This window comes from Mesocricetus auratus, unplaced genomic scaffold, assembly GCF_017639785.1.
Source record: "Mesocricetus auratus isolate SY011 unplaced genomic scaffold, BCM_Maur_2.0 Super-Scaffold_2245, whole genome shotgun sequence".
Lineage (NCBI taxonomy): Eukaryota > Metazoa > Chordata > Mammalia > Rodentia > Cricetidae > Mesocricetus > Mesocricetus auratus.
In genome coordinates, this window is record NW_024429180.1 from 5,282,501 (window position 1) to 5,303,726 (window position 21,226).

The 21,226-nt window shown below is 45.9% G+C and overlaps 1 protein-coding gene across 4 annotated transcripts in view; it reads left to right on the forward strand.

Moving 5' to 3' along the window:
• Positions 1-21,226, forward strand: part of Dzip1 (DAZ interacting zinc finger protein 1) — a 50,341-nt gene that overhangs the window by 26,002 nt on the left and 3,113 nt on the right. For 2 of the 4 annotated variants that reach the window (XR_005877222.1, XR_005877226.1), the window contains 10 exons: positions 3,296-3,352; positions 3,507-3,551; positions 7,876-7,938; positions 10,764-10,900; positions 13,982-14,144; positions 14,598-14,727; positions 15,527-15,580; positions 17,968-18,162; positions 18,986-19,116; positions 20,583-20,720. Coding sequence is in view for 1 of the 4 variants with exons in the window: in XM_040745704.1 (XP_040601638.1) it covers positions 3,296-3,352; positions 7,876-7,938; positions 10,764-10,900; positions 13,982-14,144; positions 14,598-14,727; positions 15,527-15,580; positions 17,968-18,155; positions 18,980-19,116; positions 20,583-20,745 (1,092 nt within the window). In the remaining 3 variants the exon portion in view is untranslated. Of the gene's footprint in view, positions 1-3,295; positions 3,353-3,506; positions 3,552-7,875; positions 7,939-10,763; positions 10,901-13,981; positions 14,145-14,597; positions 14,728-15,526; positions 15,581-17,967; positions 18,163-18,979; positions 19,117-20,582; positions 20,746-21,226 lie in introns of those variants that run through there. The other 2 variants (XR_005877237.1, XM_040745704.1) reach the window with 2 other exon arrangements.

Here is a 21,226-nt window from a genome sequence, read left to right on the forward strand (position 1 = left end):
TCTGTGTAGCTTCCGGGTCTGAGACAGCCCCGTGATCATTTCTCATGCCTACTTCTTTTTCTAGGGACTTTTTCTCGGAAACAATGTGTTTGGTGATGGCATGTGATCCATTTTGGTTCTGGCTTTGACTCAGCCCCGTAACCCAAGGCTGTAGATCTTGCAGATCTTGCTTAGTTGTTATTCGGCACTTTGACTTCTAAAAGAAAGGGTAAACATGTTGGCTTCACACAAGTTCACACTTGGGGATTTCCCAAGAGACCGCGGGAAGAGGCCACTCTGACATGACTAGGACCGGATGCTGAGGATTTTGGTAGGTAGGCCCCTCCCACCCCCGTCCTTACCTGTGATAAGCGTGGGCATCTGATCTAGGGCCTAGATTTGTCAAGGTGCAGTTGTAAGCCAACAAGATGATGAGATCTGGAGACCAGGGAGAGGGCTGCGCAGTAAAGTCTTTGCTATGCAAGCCTTAGGACCTGAGTTTGATCTCCCGCACTCAGGGACAAGCAAGGGGTAAGCTGGGCACAGTAAGTCTGTGTTCCCAGGCCTGGGGGTGGAGACAGGAATCTCTGGGGCTCTTTAGCTAACCAGTCTGGCCAAGTCTGCAAGCTCTGGGTTCAGAGATCCCATCTTAAAAGATACAGCGGAGAGCGGGAATGATGGGGCACACCTTTAATCCCAGCACTCAGGAGGCAGAGGCAGGCGGATCTCTGAGTTCAAGGGCAGCCTGGTCTACAGAGCGAGTTCCAGGACAGCCAGGCCTATACAGAGAAACTGTGTCTCAAAAAAATAAACAAACAAAAGATAAGCTAGAGAGATAGCTCAGAGGTTACAAGCAGTTATGAGGACTGGAATTCAGATCCTAGCATATGCGTGCGCACACACACACACACACACACACACACACAATGTGATATTTTCATACTTCTTTTTTGCTTTGCTTTTTTTTTTTTGCGTTGCTTTGTTTTTCAAGACAGGGTTTCTCTGTATTGCTTTGGAGCCTTTCCTGGAACTCGCTCTGTAGACCAGGCTGGCCTCGAACTCACAGAGATCCATCTGCCTGTGCCTCCCGTGTACTGGGACTAAAGACGTGCAGCACCAATGCCTGGCCATACCTTTTATTTTTCAATGATAGTGAAATAATCTAAATATTTTTATTTCTGAAAGGAAAAGAAAAGAACTCTGGATAGAGGAAGTCAGAGAGCATGCGATACTCGTGAGGGACAGTCAGATGTCCTGTGTGCACCGGGCTTTGGAGCAGCGGTGGACCCAGGACTGAGACTGGCCACGGAGCTGACGCCACTCACATGGCCAGGAGTGGACCTTGTGGTGACTGACGCCCATCCGTCACCCGGGTGCTTAGGGACTTGGCGGATAGTAGTCACTGACGTCTGTACAGGGGCTTCCTCTCTGAAGCCTCCCAAAGCCAGAGAGATAGGAAGGTCGTGAGAAGAGGGGGAGCTCGGTGCTAAGAGAGGACCTAGACTCGGGAAATAAAAGGCACACTTCAGGGAGGGGTGGTGGAAAGTTAAAAGAACAATTAACAAAGGAAATATCGCCAAATGCAGAAGCAGAAAAGAGAAGAAGAAAACAACGGCAAGATGTCTTTGGAGCGACTTTCTCCAAGTGGAGAGTCCAGGTAGTCTAGGATGGACAGCCATATCCAGTGGGATATGAGAAATCAGTGATTACGATTTTGATATATTAAAAAATTCATTCCTCAAATTTTCAAATATTTTTGTCTTAAAATGAATATAACGTTTACATGGTTGTTTGTGTAAATTTACCTAAGGAGGTAGATGTAAATTTCACCGATGGTACATGTGGTAAGGAAAAGTATGGATGTCCCTGGGGTTAGGAGAATTGGGGGTGGTCCATAGCCCATAGAAGGGGTTCCTCGAGGGCGGCTTCCTCACCCCCAATCCCTCCTCTGGCTTGGAGAAAGATCTAAAAGTTCCAGGTTCTAGGGATGACAGTGAGGTTCTCTTCATGAAAGACAACACATACCCTACAGTTTCAGATGACAAAATCCAAATAATAATGGAAAGGTCAGCATTGGAGTGACATGATCAGTAAATCTGATCCACCCCTGACAAGATGGAGGCTTTCTGGTGCCCAGTGTGTAAGGTCAGATCTGTGGCCCACCAGGTGCTTCTCAGTGGTCAGATCTGTAGACCACCAGGTGCTTCTCAGTTTTGCAGACTATGGTCAGTCTTCTGGGACAGATTAACTTCCCTGCTATTATCAGGAGTGAAGTTTGTCAGTTAGAAGGAGCCTGGTGTGATCAGGGTTAGATATTAGTCATTTCAGACCCATTGGTCCTTCCATCATAAGGGAGAGTGCTCTGTGGTTTTGGAGGCATGCTGAGAGATGACCAGTTCCAACACAGTCACATCTTTTGACTTTAGCTGGGGTAGCATCTAGATCAGTTTTTTTTTTCTTTTCTTCAGTGATTTTTTTTTTAATGGAATGGGTATTGAGAGAGTAACTATTTGAATTTTCATGGCAAGATGCTCTTCTAAAACTATACAGCCATGGTGTGACATTACAAAATCAGCTTGTAGATGATGAAACAGTGAACTTGGCTGTGTTTCAGTATCAGCAGGCCTGATATTTTTCACAGACTGTCTTTTGCAAAAACTTGATTGAACAAGTTGCAAACAAGTCCAGACGTTCTATTTTTCTAATTTTTGAGTCATTTATGGACAGTTATTAGTAGAAGAAAGCCTTTGCCAGTATTTATTGTAAAAAGATACAAGTATACAGAGGTAACAGGTTATGTTCAATATGTTTCAGGTAGGATAAGGATTAAAGATGAGCTAGAGAAAGAGATAGTAAACTAATAGGTAAGTTGTTTAATGGGGAGGGAAAAACCTGTATAATTAGATACTTGAAGGATGCTGAGATAGGAGTCGTGAAATCTTAGAAAGACAGAGGGATTTACATCTTTAGGGATTAGCTAGTGATTTGCCACACAGTCCTGCGACTGTCGTAAAAGCTACACACACACACACACACACACACACACACACTTGAGTGATTATCTCCCAATAAAGCTAATGTTTAAAGGTTTGCTGGTAGTGTGCTTCACCAGCACGCACAGGCTCTGGCTTTATCCCCGGACACCTCAAAATAATAAAATTATTAAAAAGTTAAATTAAACCAAATGGATAGATAGCATCTGTTTGTTTGAGACGCTGGCTTCCTGTGGGCTGCCTGTATCCTTTGGAGGGTGTGTGGTCAGATGCTTAAGCCGCAACGGCCAGGCCAGTGAGCGTTTCCTCTTGTTCTGTTTCAGTGGGTGCCCCTGCCACTCAGACTCTGGATGGCGCATCCAGCCTGGCCATGGTGCATGGTAGGTTTCAACAAGGGCGGGGCCACGTTTCAGGTGCAGTTCTCGCCCCGAGTTAGATAATTTGTTAACCCAGACGGCCGGCAGGGTCCGATTGTATAAACCAGGGAGCACTTTGGTAACTCTGAAACAGTTAGTGAAACTTCTGTCTTCACAGAGAACACGACTGAAAACCCAACGAGCTGCCAAAGCCATAAAGCACGTGAGTTTCTTGTTGGGCTAACCAGTAGCGCTTTCAACTTTGATGCTTCATTTATGTACGCTCTTTGCAGAAGGTGGTAGGTCCCGGGGAAGACCAGCCACCCAGCACACACCACAGGGCATTCTGTGTTTTCCCACGTGCTACAGGAAACATGCACACTCATTAGCTAACGAAACATAGCTCTCCTGTGTCACAGAGGAACATACGTCATCCCTGTCTTGTCTGCAAATAGTCTAAAATCTGGTCACCGCCTTCCACACTGGGTTGCCTGACCCTTAAAAGAATAGACAAAGGCTGAGTAGCAGCTGAGACGACTCTGGAGGGAGGGGGTTAGAGTCTGGATCTCCAGAGCCCATGTCTGTGACCCCGAGCACTGCAGAGGTGAACGGGAGGCAGAGACCAAGGGTCCCTGAGCTAACCCTCCCCCTCCCAGGCAGCCTGGCACAGGGAGCTGTAAATGTGCTGAGAGGCCAGGACTGCAACTCACTATCCTCTGACTTTGTATTCACGCCATGGCGCTCCCACACCCACGCTGACACAACTGAACATGCTCGCGGGTGTGCTCATGCACACACACACACACGCACACACACGCACACACGCACACGCACACATGCACGCACTCACGCACTGAAATAAGAAAAGAAGGTGTCTGTAGAGATGACCAAGGAGACAAGGAAGGTGCCTCTGTAGCCACAGGGGCTTGATGCCAAGCCTGGTAACCCGGGTTTGATCCCTGGAACCCGCAAAGGGGGAGGACAAACAAGCCCACGGTGGCACTAAGTTAGACTTTTGTCTTCCCAACTCCTGTGGTCTGTGCATGGTGGTCCTTCATGGTGACCCTTCAATCCACAGCTGGCTTGTGACGAATGTATGGAATCACAATATGAAGCCGACATGCCGGATTTTATTAATTCCAGGAGTTCAAGACACACAGGATATTTTTCTCCTTTAGACTCGTAATAGATAAAATGCATACTGGTCTTGCACAAATTTGTCTTAGTATTGGAAATGCAAGACATGATCTCACCTATATGTGTGATGTGTGTGTATTTAGTGTGCGGGCAGGAGAGAGCTTGACTCAGTCTAAGATGCTGCAGTCAGAAGAGCAACCATAGAGACAGGAAATGCGCTTGGTTTTTAGTCTAACTCAGGTGGCAACAGTGTCTTTCCCCCCATTGGCCGGGATCGTACCTCAAAGTCTCATTTGATTGGCTAGTCTTAAATGGTGTACAGGTAAGGAAGAGAGAATGGCCAGCCACTTCAGTCCCCAAATTCAACAGAATGTTTGTGTAAATAAAGTTTTATTGGTGTGTGTGTGTGTGTCTGTGTGTGTGTGTGTCTGTCTGTGTGTCTGTGTGTGTGTGTGTAAATTTTTGTATCTAAAAGTCTTACAAGGCGGGGGAGATAAAAAGATTTGAATTCCTTGTCATAGGAGCATAACTTCTAGCCTTTGATAGAAAAGGCTCGTGTTTAGTTTGTCTTACAAATCCCTGTACTTTTTAAAGTCCCTTCTTCAGACTTTTTTCTGCCCTGTCTTGGAGTAAGAAACTGCAATGAGGAGGGAGTTAGCAAGAGTCCCCTCAGTGAGCCTGAGTTAGACCCCAGTAGAAGGCATCAGTCATTCCATTCATTGTATTAGCACAGCTTAAGGTGAGCCTTCCTCCCTAGGAGGGTGGCCCTTGGCCAGGAAACTGACCTGGCTACCATGTGACTTTTTAAAAACTTAAATAAAGGCTGGAGAGATGGCTGCAATATTAAACAGCACTGGCTGATGTTCTAGAGGACCCAGGTTCAATTCCCTGCACCCCCTGGGAGCTCACAACTCCTTTCCTGGGGATCTGGCACCCTCTTCTGGCTTCTATGGGCACTGCCCACAGAGTACACATATAAATGGCAGTCAAAAAACCCTATACACATAAAAACAAAATGGAAAAAAAAATTAATCATGAAATTAGTTGTTATCATCAGATCTGTCATTTCGGTATTTCAAGTTAGAAATAACTTTAAAATCTCAAGACTGAACAATAATTCTGAAAAATTTTCATGGTACCTGATGAACTTAAATTCCCCTTCAAGGAGCTGTGGGCCCATTTCAAATTTAAAGTGGTCTCCTACCTAGAAATTGTCAGTGTTCAAAGCTTATTTGAAGGTCTTTTAAAGTCCGGTGGTGATGGTGCCTCACACCTTTAAGCCTAGTACTCAGGAGACAGAGTCAGGTGGATCTCTGTAAATTCAAGACCAGCCTGATCTACAAAGCAAATTCCAGGATAGCCAGGGCTAAACAGAAAAACCAAAACAGAAAAACAAAAGATAGTTTAAAATGCATTTCTCTCAAACAGCTGATGATTGACTGAATTTCTAGCCAAGCAAGAAAAGTTGATTCATATATATATATATAGTCACATACATAGTATATACATATGTAAATATACTGACTTACGAAGCCACACCTCCATCCAAAATAGTGTACTAGAAATAGCCATTAATAAAAGCCAGACTTTCCAGGTTGGAGGTATTAGATGTGTAACAACTTAGATCCGTTCCCGGCTGCCTGGTGAGCACTCAGTATCTGTTGGCCAACTGCCTGTTTATTGTGGGACAAACTTTTCTTGGGGAGACTCTAAATAGGTTGTCTACTCACCCCATGTAGGGAGTCATGACAGGTCAAAGTACAGATACCACCAAACTCAGAGTTCAATTTGGTGTACCAGTGAGTTTTAATTGGAGATACTTACAGGAATATGGGGGAGGGGTTACATAGAGCAGCAGAAATGACTCAGGCAGCTGCATCACCAAAGCCCACCCCAGCATGGTGACAGCTCACGAAGCTGGGACCCTAGAGCACACTGCACAGCCGGCAGGCAGCTCAACAGGTGTCCTTTCCACGTGACTGTCCTAAACCTCTTCCGGGAAGCTCTGCTGCTTCCTGCTTCTCCCAGGCGGCTGGACTGTTCTCAGAGTCTTTGCAGCTTAACTCTGTCTCGGAGTGACTCTCTGCCTTTATTGCTTTCTCTGGCAGGGAGGGGCCTGGTGAGTCTGCTCAGTTTCAGGGACTTCCTGGAGTTATTTTGTTTACTTTCCTGTTTAAGGAGCTTCCTGCAGGATAAAATGTTTCTATCTTGGAGGAAACTGTTACACAACAGGTTCAGAATTTTTCTATCTTGGAGGAAGCTTTTAGACAACAACTTTCTGAAGGCTAAGATAGAATGAAACCACCAAGGTGAAAGTAAAGTGTCAAGTGGAAAGGTGTCCTTTGTCATCTCTGAGCCAAGGTGGGTGAGCCGAGTATCGTGTAAGCCAGCATTAATGGTTCCATGTTGCCCCAGGCCTAAATCCTGAATGCCGTCACAGCACCTACCCCAGGCGGCATTTTCCTTCTTCCCCAGGTGGGAACTTGGTTTGATTGAGCTCCTGGCAGACTTTTCTGTGCAGGTGGATAGCATGCTGCTACTGGAAGTCTAATGTCATTTCCCACTCTCCAGCTGAGCTCTGGGGTAAAGTGTAGCTCTCTTCACCTTACCTGGCTGTGGACGAGCTCTAGCCTGTAGCCTCACTTGAGGCTCTTCAGGACACAACAAGAGTTTGGGGACATGAATGTCTTTAAGAATGGGTCTCCTTATTGCTGCTTACCTACCTCTGTCTCGCACTCACATTTTGCTAGTTCTTCGTCTTGGCCCACTACCAGCCAACAGTCCAGAGTGCTGACAGGTGTCCAGGAATGGGAGCGAGCCCTCCGGGTCCGGTACATCCCTCTTGGAGGATCTGGCTTCTGCTTTATTTGAGGGTACTCTATGTCTCATAGTCTATCCTAGGTAGATAGCTCCTTGGAAAGGGTTTTTTGAAGTTGTACTCTGTGTGTCACACAAGAGATTAATGAACGGGAGGTTTTAACTTGAGTGCTTAGAATATATAGTTTTAAAATCTTTGAAGCCAATAGAAATTACCTGGAAATTGAAGACTTTCTGAGAAGTGACCAGTTGTGGCAGCTACCTCAGCCAGGCGTGGTAGCTCATGCTTATAATGTGGTCATTTGAGAACAGGAATCAAGATCAAGGTCAAGGTCATCGTTTACTACATAGAGAGTTGAAGGCTAACCTCAGCTACGTAGCACCCGATCTTTAAGAAAGAAAGAAATAAAACAATAAAATCAAAAGTGGTTCCCCCATGTTATCCCAGTAGACCAGTAGATCTTTGCTATTTTGGCCAAATATGTCTGAGGATATGTATACCTACAGTAGTTTGTATATATGTATATATGCATATAAACTATTTGGAAGCAAGCGAACATGTTTGTATCACTCCTTTCTGTCCTCACGAACAGAGCAGGCCTTCTCGTCACATGTACTTGAGCCAATAGAGGAGCTCTCTTCAGAGGAGGAAAAAGGTAAGAAACCACCAGCGTTTTACTCAAATATGGACCTTAAATCCAAGTCCGTGCTGCATATCATGCCATACCGAAAACAAGAAAGGCGTTTAGATTTGGGTTGTAGTTTTGACCAATATGATATACAGTATTATATCTTGTTCCCCTAATGTCCCTATGTCTCCTGCTTTGTTGCATTTTTTCTGCAGGTATGTAATAAATTTCCTGGTCGGGAAACTTAGGAACAAAAATCCTTTGTTGGAATATAGACATTCTGACCAGATGACAAAGGACGTGTGTATTGTATACCAGATGATGTGAAATTGTCTGTTGGAGGGTTTTCTTTCTCATAGTGATAGTCTGAAACGAACGAGGAAAATGTCTGCTTCCAAATGAGTATTGTTTTCCAGTGCTGGGTTCTACCTGGCAGCCATAGCTTCAGTCCCCAAATCACTCTCAGTGTCAGAAAAGAACACAGGATCTAAGCCCCGGGTATGAAATAGAGAAAAATAACACCCCGTGGTGGGATGGGCTGGCAAGTTTCACCTGGCTTTTCCCAAAGTGGCTTTCACATATTTTTAAAGTTTTTGAAAAATTGTGTAATTGTCCTTTGTTTTTAAAAATGTGCATCTGAGGCAGGACTTCATGTACTCCAGCTGTCCTTGAGGTCTGCGTCCTCATGCCCTGCACTCTTCCTCCCCAAGTGTGGTGACTGAGGCTGTGTGTCACAATTCTCAGGGATTTCTTTTTATTTTATTTTATTTATTTATTGGTTTGGCTTGGTTTTGTTTTAATCAAGACAGGGTTTCTTCTTCTTTTCTTTCTTTTCTCTGTAGCTTTGGAGGCTGTCCTGGAAGACAAGGTTTCTCTGTGTAGCCCTGGAACTTTGGAACTCACTCTGTAGATCAGGAACTCATAGAGACCCGCCTGCCTCTGCCTCCCGAATGCTGGGAACACTCATAAGAAGTGTTTTCTAATGTTAGATAGGTTTTGAAAACATGCTGCAATCAGTTCCTTAGCCAGGAGCAGGCATTGGATTCCCTTTAAGGGAGCATTGCAAGCAGTGATCTCTGCCTGACATGGATGCTGGGAACGGAATTCAGACGCTTGGGGAGATCGATGCACCCTCCTAACTACCCAGTCATCTCTTCAGCCATAAAATGTAAAATTTTAATGGTTCTTACAACTCCTGTGTTGATAAGATCTTACCATTTTTTTCTTATTTTTACAGAGCTACAAGTTGAAAATTAATTAGACCAGTCCTGCTCATAACATCTACATGATATATATTTTCAAGTCCTGATGTTGCTATGTTCATTATTGGCACTTTTTAAAAAATACACTTTTAATGAGGCTTGTTTTCATGTGTCTTTACAAGTTGCCCCTGGCTTTTTTTTTTTATTTACTAGTTTCAGTGGTAGCAATATGACTCTGATGGCCTTTTTTTTTCTTCCTGAGCCCTACACTGACCAACTAGATAGCAAAGTCTGTGATGCATAATATGTTCTGACTTGATTATTACCAGTTCTTAGGACAGAGTTTTTGTTTTGGTTAAGTGGTGAAATTTCTGTTTTGTTTTGACTGGTTTTGCTTTTTGTCTCTGTGGGTATGCGTGTGGTTGCAGGATTTTTGTATTTAACATGCAAACTAATTTGACTAATCTTTTTTGTACAACTTAATTTATATGTGAACATTTTGGCCCATGCTTATAATCCAAGCATTTCCTTTGAGGCCAGCCTGGACTAGAGTGAGACCTTGCCTCAAAACAAAACAAAACAAAACAAAAACGCCACAAAAAACCTTCATCAGTATAATAGAATATGATTTAATATTGGGATCAGAGAGCTGTCTGGAAAATGTGTTCAGCAAATGCAGGTGGCAGCAGCCGCTAACCGTACCATCCGCTAAGGCAGCAGAGTAGTTGGGGGTGGGGCAGGGGTGTCCCTGCAGCCAGCCTGAAAGAAGGAGCGCATGTCTTGCTGGCTTATGGCACTCGTCCAGGCCTTTCAAATGAAATGAACCTGCTTGGACACGGGATCCCAGAGTGACAGTGCATTTGTGAGACTTTTTTCCAGATCTGGCTTTGGACAGTCTCTTAAGATCCTGACCTGCCAGGCACTGGGTCTCTTTAGTAGGTCTTCAGCTACTGTGGACAGACTGAGCCTCGCTGTGAAATGTCCTGTTGCATGCTCTCTTGAAATAGGCATGCTTTAAAGTGGACGGGTAAGCTGAAGGCTGTAGTTACGGGGCTCCGTTCCAGAACCACAAAGAGGAAGGAAGAAAGTGAAATTGGAGATGGAAAATGAAAAGAATATGGCCTGGGGTTTTTTGTCTGATTTTTTTTTCTTTGTTTGGCTTTTTTTGTTTATTTGAAATCATAAGTTGTTTCACTTACTTAGACTTTGTTAACCTCTTTTCTGTTTGGTAAAGACCTGGAAGAGGAGAAATCACCCTGTTTTATGTGCACTTAGCATGTACTAAATGTATCTCCTTAAAACTTAAATGAAATTTAAATCGATTGGACTTTTTCTCTTCGTGTAATAAATTCTAACTAGGCTTAGAGACGAACTGTCCACTGACAAAACACTAAGCATTAAAGAATATATTACATCCATCTCTTAAGTTGATTAACTGTCATCTGGGTAAGTCTTAGAAGCCACCAAGTTCTGAGGCAGATTTAAAACAGTTTCAGAAGCCATGACACTTACTCATTATAAAATACTCCAAACCTGAAATTCTTTACAGATGTTTACTTTCTGTCTTAAAGTCATATGTTGTCATTCTCCACCTAGAATGAACTTGTATAATTCTCTTTAAATCTGTTTTATAATAAAACCTTAATCCAGGGCGAGAAAATGAACAGAAATTAAATAAGAAGACGCATTTCAGGAAAACCCTGAGGAGCAACCCCTCCTCCAAGAGGCTGAGGACGAACTTGGAGAAGGAGCTGGGCAAGAAGCTGAGGAGCTTTGGGATTGACGCGGTACGTTAGCTCATCTTCTGAGCGTTTGCCTGTTATGTTCCGTTATCTAAACCAGGACGCAGGAGAGGAGAGAAGAAAGTCTCTCAGCTCCGTCAGAATTTGGAGGTCGCATGCTAATTAGACTCAGGTTAGCAGAGCTGTGGGTGGCGTCTGCTACCTGGTTCATTTCTAAGACCTTCACACATACAAACTTACTTATAAGCAGAGGAATAAAACTTGGAATAAATGGCATTGTCATTTGTCTTATATAAAGATTAGGTAACTTTGTGTTAGGAGCCAGAGCCTGTTTGGGTGGCTGTAGCGCATTGATAACACTCTGAATAATACATTCTGAGATTCCCCTCATACAACTAACTGCTCACTACAGAGCCAGCACTTAGTAAATGGTAGGCTTCATCTCGAAACCAAATTGGGTCATCTGAGCCCCACATCTTACGTATAAACCCTTTGTGCTCTTAAAATCTTTATTAGAATGCACTAAGTGTATGAATCCTAACAATCTGATGAATTTATTTGTGTGCTGGTAAATACATGGGTGCTTACATAGCTATACATGCATGAATGTATATATGCATTGTATGCAAATGCATGTAAACATATACACACATTAATATATATATAAAAGCATGAATGTACATTATACCATATGCATACTTATGCATGATAAATAGATGTAGTATGTATGTGTGTGTAGATGTGTATAAAAGCGTGTGTATGTAGCTGTTTATTACAGGTGCTTGTGTTGAACACATGTATAGATATAGCTGTGTATTTATGTATAGATGCATCTGTATGCAGCTATGTGTTCATACATGCACATGTATACACATGTATTTGAGTAAGCATATGGATACATTGTGTGTATCCATGTTTGTGTGCTGCTATGTGTGTATTTAGGGGTACACGGATGGGTTTGTGTGAGAGAGTCCTTAACCACCACTCAGATGACAGCACTGCATATTTCTAGTACCCCAGAAGGTCCCCTTTACCTCTCTGTTGCCTGTGTCACCAGCTACTCTCCAGCAAGAGGTGGCAGGCACTCGCGGGAGCGGAATCTCCTGCCATGGACTATTACCCTGTGCCGTCCTGCCTCCCTCGAGGGCGCCCTAGTCCGTGGGGTGCGTTTCTGTTTCACGCACCAGTAGTCGCTTCGTTATTTGTTTCACTTAGCACTGAGCTGCATGAATCCCATGCGGTTTTACCTCCCTTCCTGAAAGTGGATGTGCGGGCTTCCATTTAGCTAAGTTTTGCACATGCTCTTTGGTGTGAGCAAGAACCTCAAAGTCAGCGTCTTTTTCCTGGGGGCGTATCTAGGAATGACTTCGCTGGGTCAAGAGGCAGGTGTGTGTATCCTCACAGCTGCTCCTGAATCGTGTTCTCAAGCGTTCCAGTCCATCCTCGACCTGAAGGGGCAGGACGGCTCAGCGGCACCGTCTTTAACCAGTTCTTGGTGTCCAGTCTCTGATTTCTTACACTCTTTGTGTGGGTGTTTAGCCGTACTAGGGCAGTGGGAACCAGGACACATTCGTGCAGATGCTCTTGAGACCAAATTTTCCAGTTTGCTGTTTCTATGAGTTTGTGTGTGTGGGGGTTAATTTTATTCAGGGCCTTATCTGTAGTTTTTCTCCTAGTGTTTAGGGACATTTTTGTTTGTTTCCTGGTTTGGGGTGTGGGGTGTGTGTGTGGTGTGTGTGTGTGTGTGTGTGTGTGTGTGTGTGTGTGTGTGTTCAGAATTAGAAAAGTTTAACTTCATTTCCATTTGAAGCAGTTGTCCTGTTACCATTGGTTCTGTGATCCCTTTCCTGTTCAGCTGGAATAATGCTTTTATTATGTGTGCATTTGGGTCTGCTTTGGACACTCTTCCTTTACCAGATCTGTTAGTTAGTTACTTACTTAGCTAGTTACTTAATTAGCTATCTAGTTAGTTACCAAGTTAGTTGGCTAGCTAGCTAGTTAGCTAACTAGTTAGTAGGTTGGTTAGTTAGTTAGTTAGTTAGTTAGTTGGTTAGTTTTTTCTAGACAGGGTTTCTCTGTGTAGCCCAGGCTGGCCTTGAACTCACAGAGATCCGCCTGCCTCTGCCTCCCTAGTGCTGGGATTAAAGGTGTGTGCCACCAACACCCGGCCATCGGTATTCTTCATGTATTTGCCCATACCGCACTAGCTAACTCATACTGGCCACTCACGTCCCTGTCTCCCCCCGAGCCACGCTCTCGCCAGTCAGGGCCATGACTGAGGGCAGAGGAAACTTGGGCACGGCGCTCGTCTGATGACAGAGATTTCTCTCCTGGGCAACAGCGTGAGGTAGTGAGGCCACCCCCGGGATTGGGGACACAGAAGAAAGGGGACAGTGTGGGGGGACGAGAGGGGACAGGGGGGGAGGGGGGAGGGGCAGTGAAGAGGGGAGACGAGCTCGTGTGTGGAACATGAACATTAAGTAAGTAGCCGTTCAAGTGCCTTTCTTCTGACCGGATCCTGTCAGACCCAGAGTTCCTCAGGTCACCTCTCTACCTACTCAGATTCATGATGGAAGGGCCATGGCTTTCTCGTCCCTGCGGGACGACTGCTGAGCTTTCCAGGTCCACACTCAGTTTTCTCTTTGGGTCCGTCGCCTGGGCCCTTGCCGCATCGGCCTGTGGGGCGTGCTCTGGCTACCTCTACCCCAAGGTCCTGTCCTCTTCACAAGGTATCCCCAGTGCCCGACCATCTGGAAATGACTTCTTATTTCTACTGTCTGTCTCTGCCTCTCCTCAGAGCACAGCTCAGCCGCCCGCTTCAGCCTTCTCAGGAGGTTAGGGCCTCTGGTGGGCCCTCTTTTTGGAATTCCTCTAGTCTTGGTAGGCTCGTTTGCCGCTTGTCACACAGCGTGGAGTTGTTGGTTAGCCAGTCACAAATAGGCACACGGGTGTTTCAAGCCCCCTTTGGAACCGGAAGAGTTTGTTATGCGGTGGGGCATCCCCACCCCCTACCTTAAATGGCCTTGGGGAGACAGAGGAACAGAGGGAACGGAGACACACGTCTGTAAGCAAAAAAAACATCCAAGGACAGTGATAACAGACTTACACGACATCTTATCCCTCCAGGACATACACGGCATCCCGTGTGAGATCCTGAATAAATCACTCAAAGCCATGCAATTAGCCAGACATGATCTAGCAAAGCAGATGCCCGACATCCAGCAAATCCGAGAATCCCTTGAACAGCAGCTGATCTGTAAAATCGAGGAGAAGGTGTCCCTGTTTTCAGGTAAGCCTGCCTGCCTCCCGCCACCCGGCACTGTGTTGCTACACATGGGAGCTAAATCTAGCAACCTTTTTATCATTTTAAATGTGTGCAAACCGTGGCACCGGGCAGCTTCTCCTACTGTCTTACTTGACATGCTGGGTCTTGGGTTGCATCTTGAGAGAAGCCCGACTCACACTCTGGGGTGGATGGATGCCTGTAACCCTAGCACTCAGGAGGTAAGGGCACGTGGGACCAGGAGTTCAAGAGTCCTTCTTGGCTATATAGCAGATCCAAGGCTGCAAGAGACTCTGTCTCAAAAAACAAAAAAACAAAAAAAATGAAGTACTGCGTCTGGATTCTGAACCCGAGAGGCAGGCTCGTTCTTTCCCGTGACACCATGGACAGCATTCGTGTCATTTGGCTTTTCTCTACTACGGAGGCAGTGGACACTCACGAACCGTGTTTCTCTTCCAGACAGGCACAATGACCCTGCCGTGACCGCCGCTCCAGCAGAAGAAGTTCCCAGAGTCACCCAGTTTCCCCCCCAAAGCAGACCACTGGCCACGCAGAGGGCTGTGTTTGCTGATAAGATGGCTGCGCCAAAGTGAGTATTTCCTACGGAAGCTGCTACAACAATACATCGCTACCTGGGGTCACTGAAACAGTGGGCATTTATTTTGGAGGCTGGATCGGGGTGCCAGAGGTCAAGTTGTGTTGCCACAGCTCACACAGTGGACCAGCTGTGGTCTCCTCCTCTTTTGAAGGCAGTGTCCTATCCGCTTTTCAGTCTCTGTGACCAAGCACTATGGCCAAAGCGGCCGATAAAAGAAAGGGTTTAATCTGGAGGCTCATGGTCCCAGAGGGTCAGAGTCAGAGACCACCATGGGGGGAGCATGGCAGCAGCCAGCAGGAGGGGGAGCCGGGGCTTTAATGGCGAGCTTCCCTCTCGATCCACAAGCACAAGGCAGAGAGAGCTAACCGCGCGCGAAGGGTTGGGTCCTCGAACCCTCCCAGACAGTCTCCCATGACACACCTCCTCCAAGAAAGACACACCTCCCAATCTTCCCAAACAGGTCCAGTGGGGACCAAGCCCCCAAATGTTTGAGCTACTAGGGGCTGTTTTCATTCAAACCACCACAGGTAGTAATCCCATCACGGGGGCCCAACCCTTTGATTCCATGTAGTCCAGGACTTCCCAAAGTCCTGCTGCTGGACACCACCATGCCACAGGTCTGTTAGGTTACAAACACAGAGTCAGTGGCAGCGAATCATATCCACAACTCGAGTGTACTCTCTGGACGATAACCAAAGACTTTTGTGTTTTCCAGAGACATTTGTGTTAGCTATATTATTTGCTTATCTGCTTGAGAAATACTTTTCTGTCTTCCTCTATTTTTTTTTAGACTTAAGAAAAATACCAAAGAAAATCATTTTATCAGAAAGTTTTCAGCTACCAAGTGAGTACTAGGAGGGGTTCTGAGGGGTGGGTGGAATGGATGTAAACTGAGTACCCCTCTCGTGGCAAAGTCAGGGCTCGCTGTGCTTAGGTAAAGCCACAGTGGTTATTCCTCAGGGTTACTGTAGCTGGAGTTTCTCTCCAGCCTGGTCCTGCAGCTGATCAGCCCCAAGTAAGCACACAGATGCTGTATCAATTATAAAACTGTTGGCCTATGTCTAGGGCTTCTTGTTGGCTAGCTCTGTCTGAATTACTTAGCCCATAACAACTGATCTATGTATTTCTGCATGGCCTTTTCTTACCAGAGAACCTATCCTCCAGGTCTCCGCATGGCGTCTCGTCAATGCCTCTCTCTCCTCTCTCCCCAGCATTCTCCTCCTTTCCTAGTCCCGCCTATCTTCCCGCCTCTGCTGACCAATCAGTGTTTTACTTATCAACCAATAAGAAGGGCGTCCCCCATCAGGTGTCTTCTCAAGTCCTTTGTGGTATATTATTTGTGACATTCTTCTTAAGTTACCCTACCATTCGGTAGCGGGTTACCACGTCACGGCCTCCGTTAAGAAAAAGGACCGCCCCCAAGTCATCTTTATGCAGCCTTGCCCAGTGTAATTGTTTTAAAAAATAAGCACATTTAGACAGGACAGATGGCATTTCGGTGACTGGGTCCATGATCACGTATGTAGGTGTCAGGCGGTATTTCGGCGTTCTGCCTTCTTGTAACGGCTAGCAAAGACTCAGACCACCTTCTGCCAGGGATCTTAGAAGACAGGAGTGTTTGCACACTCACTCAACAGCTGGCACTCATTAAGTGCTTATTTTGAGCCTAATTTTCTTTTAAATCTGTAATATGTGATGCTTTCTTGTTTACAGAATACTTTTTTGGTGTTGGTTTGTTTGTTTTTTAGACAAGGTTGCTCTGGCTGTCCTGGAACTCTCTCTGACTATGGTGACCTTGAAGTCACAGAGATGTCCCTGCCTCCTGATTAACTGGGATTCATGGCATGGAATACCATACCTGACTTAGGATCACTTTACAAATTAAATGAGAACATGTAAAAGGGTCTTGGCTCTTGAGGGCACTCAATAAGTTACCAGTATATCTTTGTTATTAGTTCTGAATGATTCTCATTTTCTGTTAGCGAGTGTAATCGCCGTTACCGGAGTCTGGGTGTCATTAAGTAGAGATAAAAAAGGGTTCATCTTTTCACTCGCCAACTTTGTGGGAAGAGCTTCCTTTCATGGGGTGCGTGTGACAGAACCAGTGTGCGCAGGCACTACAGCATCCTACGAATGTTCTTCACATGACAAATGCTGCCCTAACAGTTGGGGCAGCAATCTGTGAATCAGAAGTAATGTCATTTTAAAAAGGTAGAGTAGTTTGAGTGTAGATATGTTTTTATTCACTGAGAAATGTTTTCCTGAAGCATTTAAGAGCTAAGAATACCAAAACAGTACACATCTGGGAACCTCAGTCTATTTTAATAGCTCTGCATCATGATTGGCAGATCTGGGTCTGGGATGACGCCTCGGTTTTGCACGCAGTGCTGGCTTCATTGCCTCCTTGTCTGTGGGTCCAGGGGAGTTTCCTTTATTGTGCTTTCTGGGAATTACCTCAGGGGTCCATATCATTTTAGAAGACAGCCACATAAAATCAATATAGAGGGTTCTGGAGAAGCTGAAAAACCGAACTTCCGTTGGACCTAGCCATCTAGGCACATGCCCAAAGGACTCTAAGCCACCACAGAGACAACCATACAGACATGTTTCTTTCCTCACTATTCAGCATGACTAGGAAATGACTATCAACAGATGTGTGGCTGAGGAAAATGTGGTACATGCACACAATGTCATTTGATTCAGGAAAATGGTTAGAACCAGAAATTACTCCTAAGCAAAATATCCCACACTCAGAAAGACAAATATTGAATGTTCTCTCTCATATGTAGATCCTGGGTTTTAATTTTTATGTATGAATATGTATGTGTGTGTGTGTTTGATGTATCAGTCATAAAACTAGAAGAGTCCACTAATGGGGAAAAGAGGTACTAAGGAATGTCACAGAGAAGAAAAAGAACTAAAAAGAGGGGAACAGGATATATGTGACATGAAAGCAGAAGAGGTCTACTTTAGGGGAGAGAGGAGGGGGAGTTTGAGGGGGAGGGGGAGGGGAGGGGAGCAGGAGATTGAGGAGGGGGAGGAGGAACAGGCGGTGGGGGAAAGGGAGCAACAAAAACTAAAGTATGTATGAAAATTCAGAATAAAGCCAATTATGTGCTAAGTAAAAGAACAAAATTTTTTTAAAGAAAAAAAAAAGACATCCCTGGTTAGTAAATTCTGAAATGAGGAGACAACACCCATGTACCCCCATTTTGTTTTCGTCTTACACAGGACGCCTCCCTTCAGCTCGGAGGAGGACCTGGGTGAAGAGGACATCATCGAGGCGTATGTATCTCCAGACCTGATGATGGTGCAGCCGTCTAAAAACAGTTTGGGTAACTTCAGAAAGAGCTCCGCCAGAAGCGACACGGACTGGACAGAGGGAAATGAAATGGAGGGCTCAAATGTTTCCCCCGAAGCCCTCAGGTGAGCCTCGGCCTCTGAAAACCCAAGCGCTGGGCATCTGAGCGGGTACTGCGTGTGAGGACTGTGGGGCTCATCCCAAAGCCGCTAGAGAGCCACCCGTGTTCACAGACGGGGAAGAGCTAGTTAGGGTGCCCCAGCGCGCGTACAGCTTCCCTACAGCTATTTTAATCAAGCGCTGTAAGCTGAGTGATTTAAACAGCAGAAATTTGTCACGCCCATATTCCGTAGGCTGGGTGAGCAAGTCCTTTTCTGAAGAGCTCCGAGGGGAGATGTGTTCCGTTTCTCTGGGGTGGCTCTCCCCTCCCTGTCTCCTCGTAGCATCTCCCCGGACCAGTTCCTCTCAGTCCTGCTTTCCAGTTTTTATAAGGACTGTCCACATAGATCATGGACCACTCTTTAAATTATGTGAGTGTGTGTGTGTGTCTGTATGTGTATGAGTGTGGTACATGTACATGTGTATGGTACTTGTATATGTATGTTACATGTATGTATATGTATGTGGTGCATGTATGTGTGATTGTGTGTGTGTGTGTGTGTGTGTGTGTGTGTGTGTGTTGCCTATGGAGGCCAGAAGAGGGCATTGGATCCCCTGGAACAGGAGATAGGGTGGTCATGAGGTTCGTGCTGTGGGTGCTAGGAACTGAACGTAATTGTCTGCCCGGATAGCAGGTGCTGTTGGCCCCTGAGCCATCATCTCTCCAAACCCCAATCATATCAGCTAGTTTCCGTTCGATGGTAAATCATTTCTTGTGAAGCAGAGGCCCCTGCCAGGCTGACAGGAGCAATTCTGGAGCCTCTCCTGACTGTCCCGTTGCCCCTATAGGAACCTCCATTAAGATACAAACCGAAGATGTTGGGAGCATGGTTGTACACCAAGGAAGTGGGAATAAGCCAGTCACCGGAACGAACCCTGCCGAGACACTTGCCAAGAAGGAGGAAGTGCAAGAGTTAAAGGTGAAGCCACTTGCTAACTAATTCATCTTTTGACAGATTCATTAGTAAATATATATTTACAGCGGAATGAAAGTGATTGGTTAAGATACTAAAGGCTGGTACTTCCTCTTGACTTGTTCTTAGTATTCCACATTTAATGATCCCACAGACAGTTTGCTGTCTGACAGCAGGTGTGGATTGAACAATCTGGAATGTCCCAAAGTGCTAAACTTTTTTTTTTTTTTTTTTTTTTGGTTTTTCGAGACAGGGTTTCTCTGTATTGTTTTTGGAGGCTGTCCTGGAACTCTCTCAGTAGAACAGGCTGACCTCAAACTCACAGAGATCCGCCTGCCTCTGCCTCCCGAGTGCTGGGATTAAAGGAGTGCGCCACCAACACCCGGCATGCTAAACTTTTTAAAGCACTGGCATCTACTAAAAAATCCCCAGACTGAGATCTGAGGTGCAGCTCAGCTGAGTCTGCAGGAGGCCCCAGGTTCAGTCTCAGGCACTCACACGAAAAAGTCTCCTATTTTTGATCACACTGGATTTGGCATCTTCAAGGTTAGAGTGATTGACACCCAATAAAATGCCAAGCTCAACACCCTATCTAACTGTAAATACCTCTGGCCCCAATCGTTTCACACAAGGGCTATATTCAGCCTTCAATACAACGGTATCTGCACGCCACACTGCACAGATTTTCACAACTCTGCCATGTGTGCTGTTTGGCGTTGAGTGTTTTGCCCACGGCAGTACCATGAGCTAGAATCTGGGTTTTCTGATACCTGGAAGTAAGATAGGGACTTTAAGGGTTGTCCCCACCTGGGAGTCAGAATCTTTGGAGAGGCTGGAAAGTTTTGGATCAATTCTAAGGCCCAGAGTGTTTGTGAGCAGAACTCGGCTGTTACCATTCTGGCCAGTGGATTGTGTAGACTGAGTCCTCCAATACCGGTCATTCTTTTCAGTCCTGTAGATAGGACTGATAGGCCCCGTCCCCGCCCCCGCCATTCATCCATGGGATCAAAGCGATCTGTTGAACTTTCTTCTTTAGCTACTGTTTTTTTGTGCTAATACAAACCAGCCAGAATGTCAAATGCTGCATCGAAGACAGCATGGCTCTCTTTGGGCAAGCCTCGGTGAAAATGAGCTCCTTCTGGGGGAGGGGGCGGGGGCCTCATTCTGCAGAGCTCCTGGGTGACACTGTCTCACCCTGACTTTTGGAGTTTCCCCTCTCTACAATCCTCGTAGTCTAGAATTTTCCTAAATCCGTAATTGATACAGAGAAAAAAAGGTGATTTCTGTAAATTTGAAGACGAGGGTTTTCAGGTTCACTTCACGGTCCTATCAAGATTCCTCCATCGGGTCCTCCGCGTCGTTCCCACCCCGTCCCACAGTGCCAGCCGCTCAGCCTAAGCCTCGAACGGTGAGGGTGAGCAGAGGCCCTGTTTCTCTAAGCGTGCGAGCTATCCTCTGTGTGTCCCTTCCAGTGCGCCGATGAGGACAACTGGGACATCTCATCCTTGGAGGAAGAAAAGTCTGTGGAGAAAAAGATGGAGCAGAGGGAGCCTCCGCCTGTGAAGAGAGATCTTAGCTCCAGTCAAGTGCCAAGGGCCTGGGGCCCAGTGAACCCTCGGGAATTCAAGGAAGAAGGTTCACAGTTTTCACTCTCCTGTGTGGATGGGCTGTGTTTCCGTAGCGCGTATGTGCGCGTTTGTGTGGGTGCACATTCGTGTTCACGCCTGTGGAGGCAGAAGTCAGCCTTGGTATGGTCCCTGACAGGCAGTCCACCTTGTGTTTCCAGGCAGGGTCTCACACGGGCCTGGTGCACACCAAGCAGGCTCGACTGGACGGCTGACAGAGTCCCCCCTGTCCACCCTACTTCTGCTCCCTCGATGCCAGGGAAACAGTGGGTACCCTCGCTCGTGACCTTTCTGAAATGTGATCAAATTCAAGTCTTCATGAGCCATCTGCAAGCCCTGTACCAACCAAACTGGCTCTTCAGTCCCAGAGTGTTCCAACTTTATAAAATTTCTGCTTTTAGTTAACACTCGTCAGACAGAAGCACTCTGGAGGGGGGGGAGGGGTCATAGCTAAGTGGTAGAGCACTTAGCCAAAGCTAAAACCAAATGAG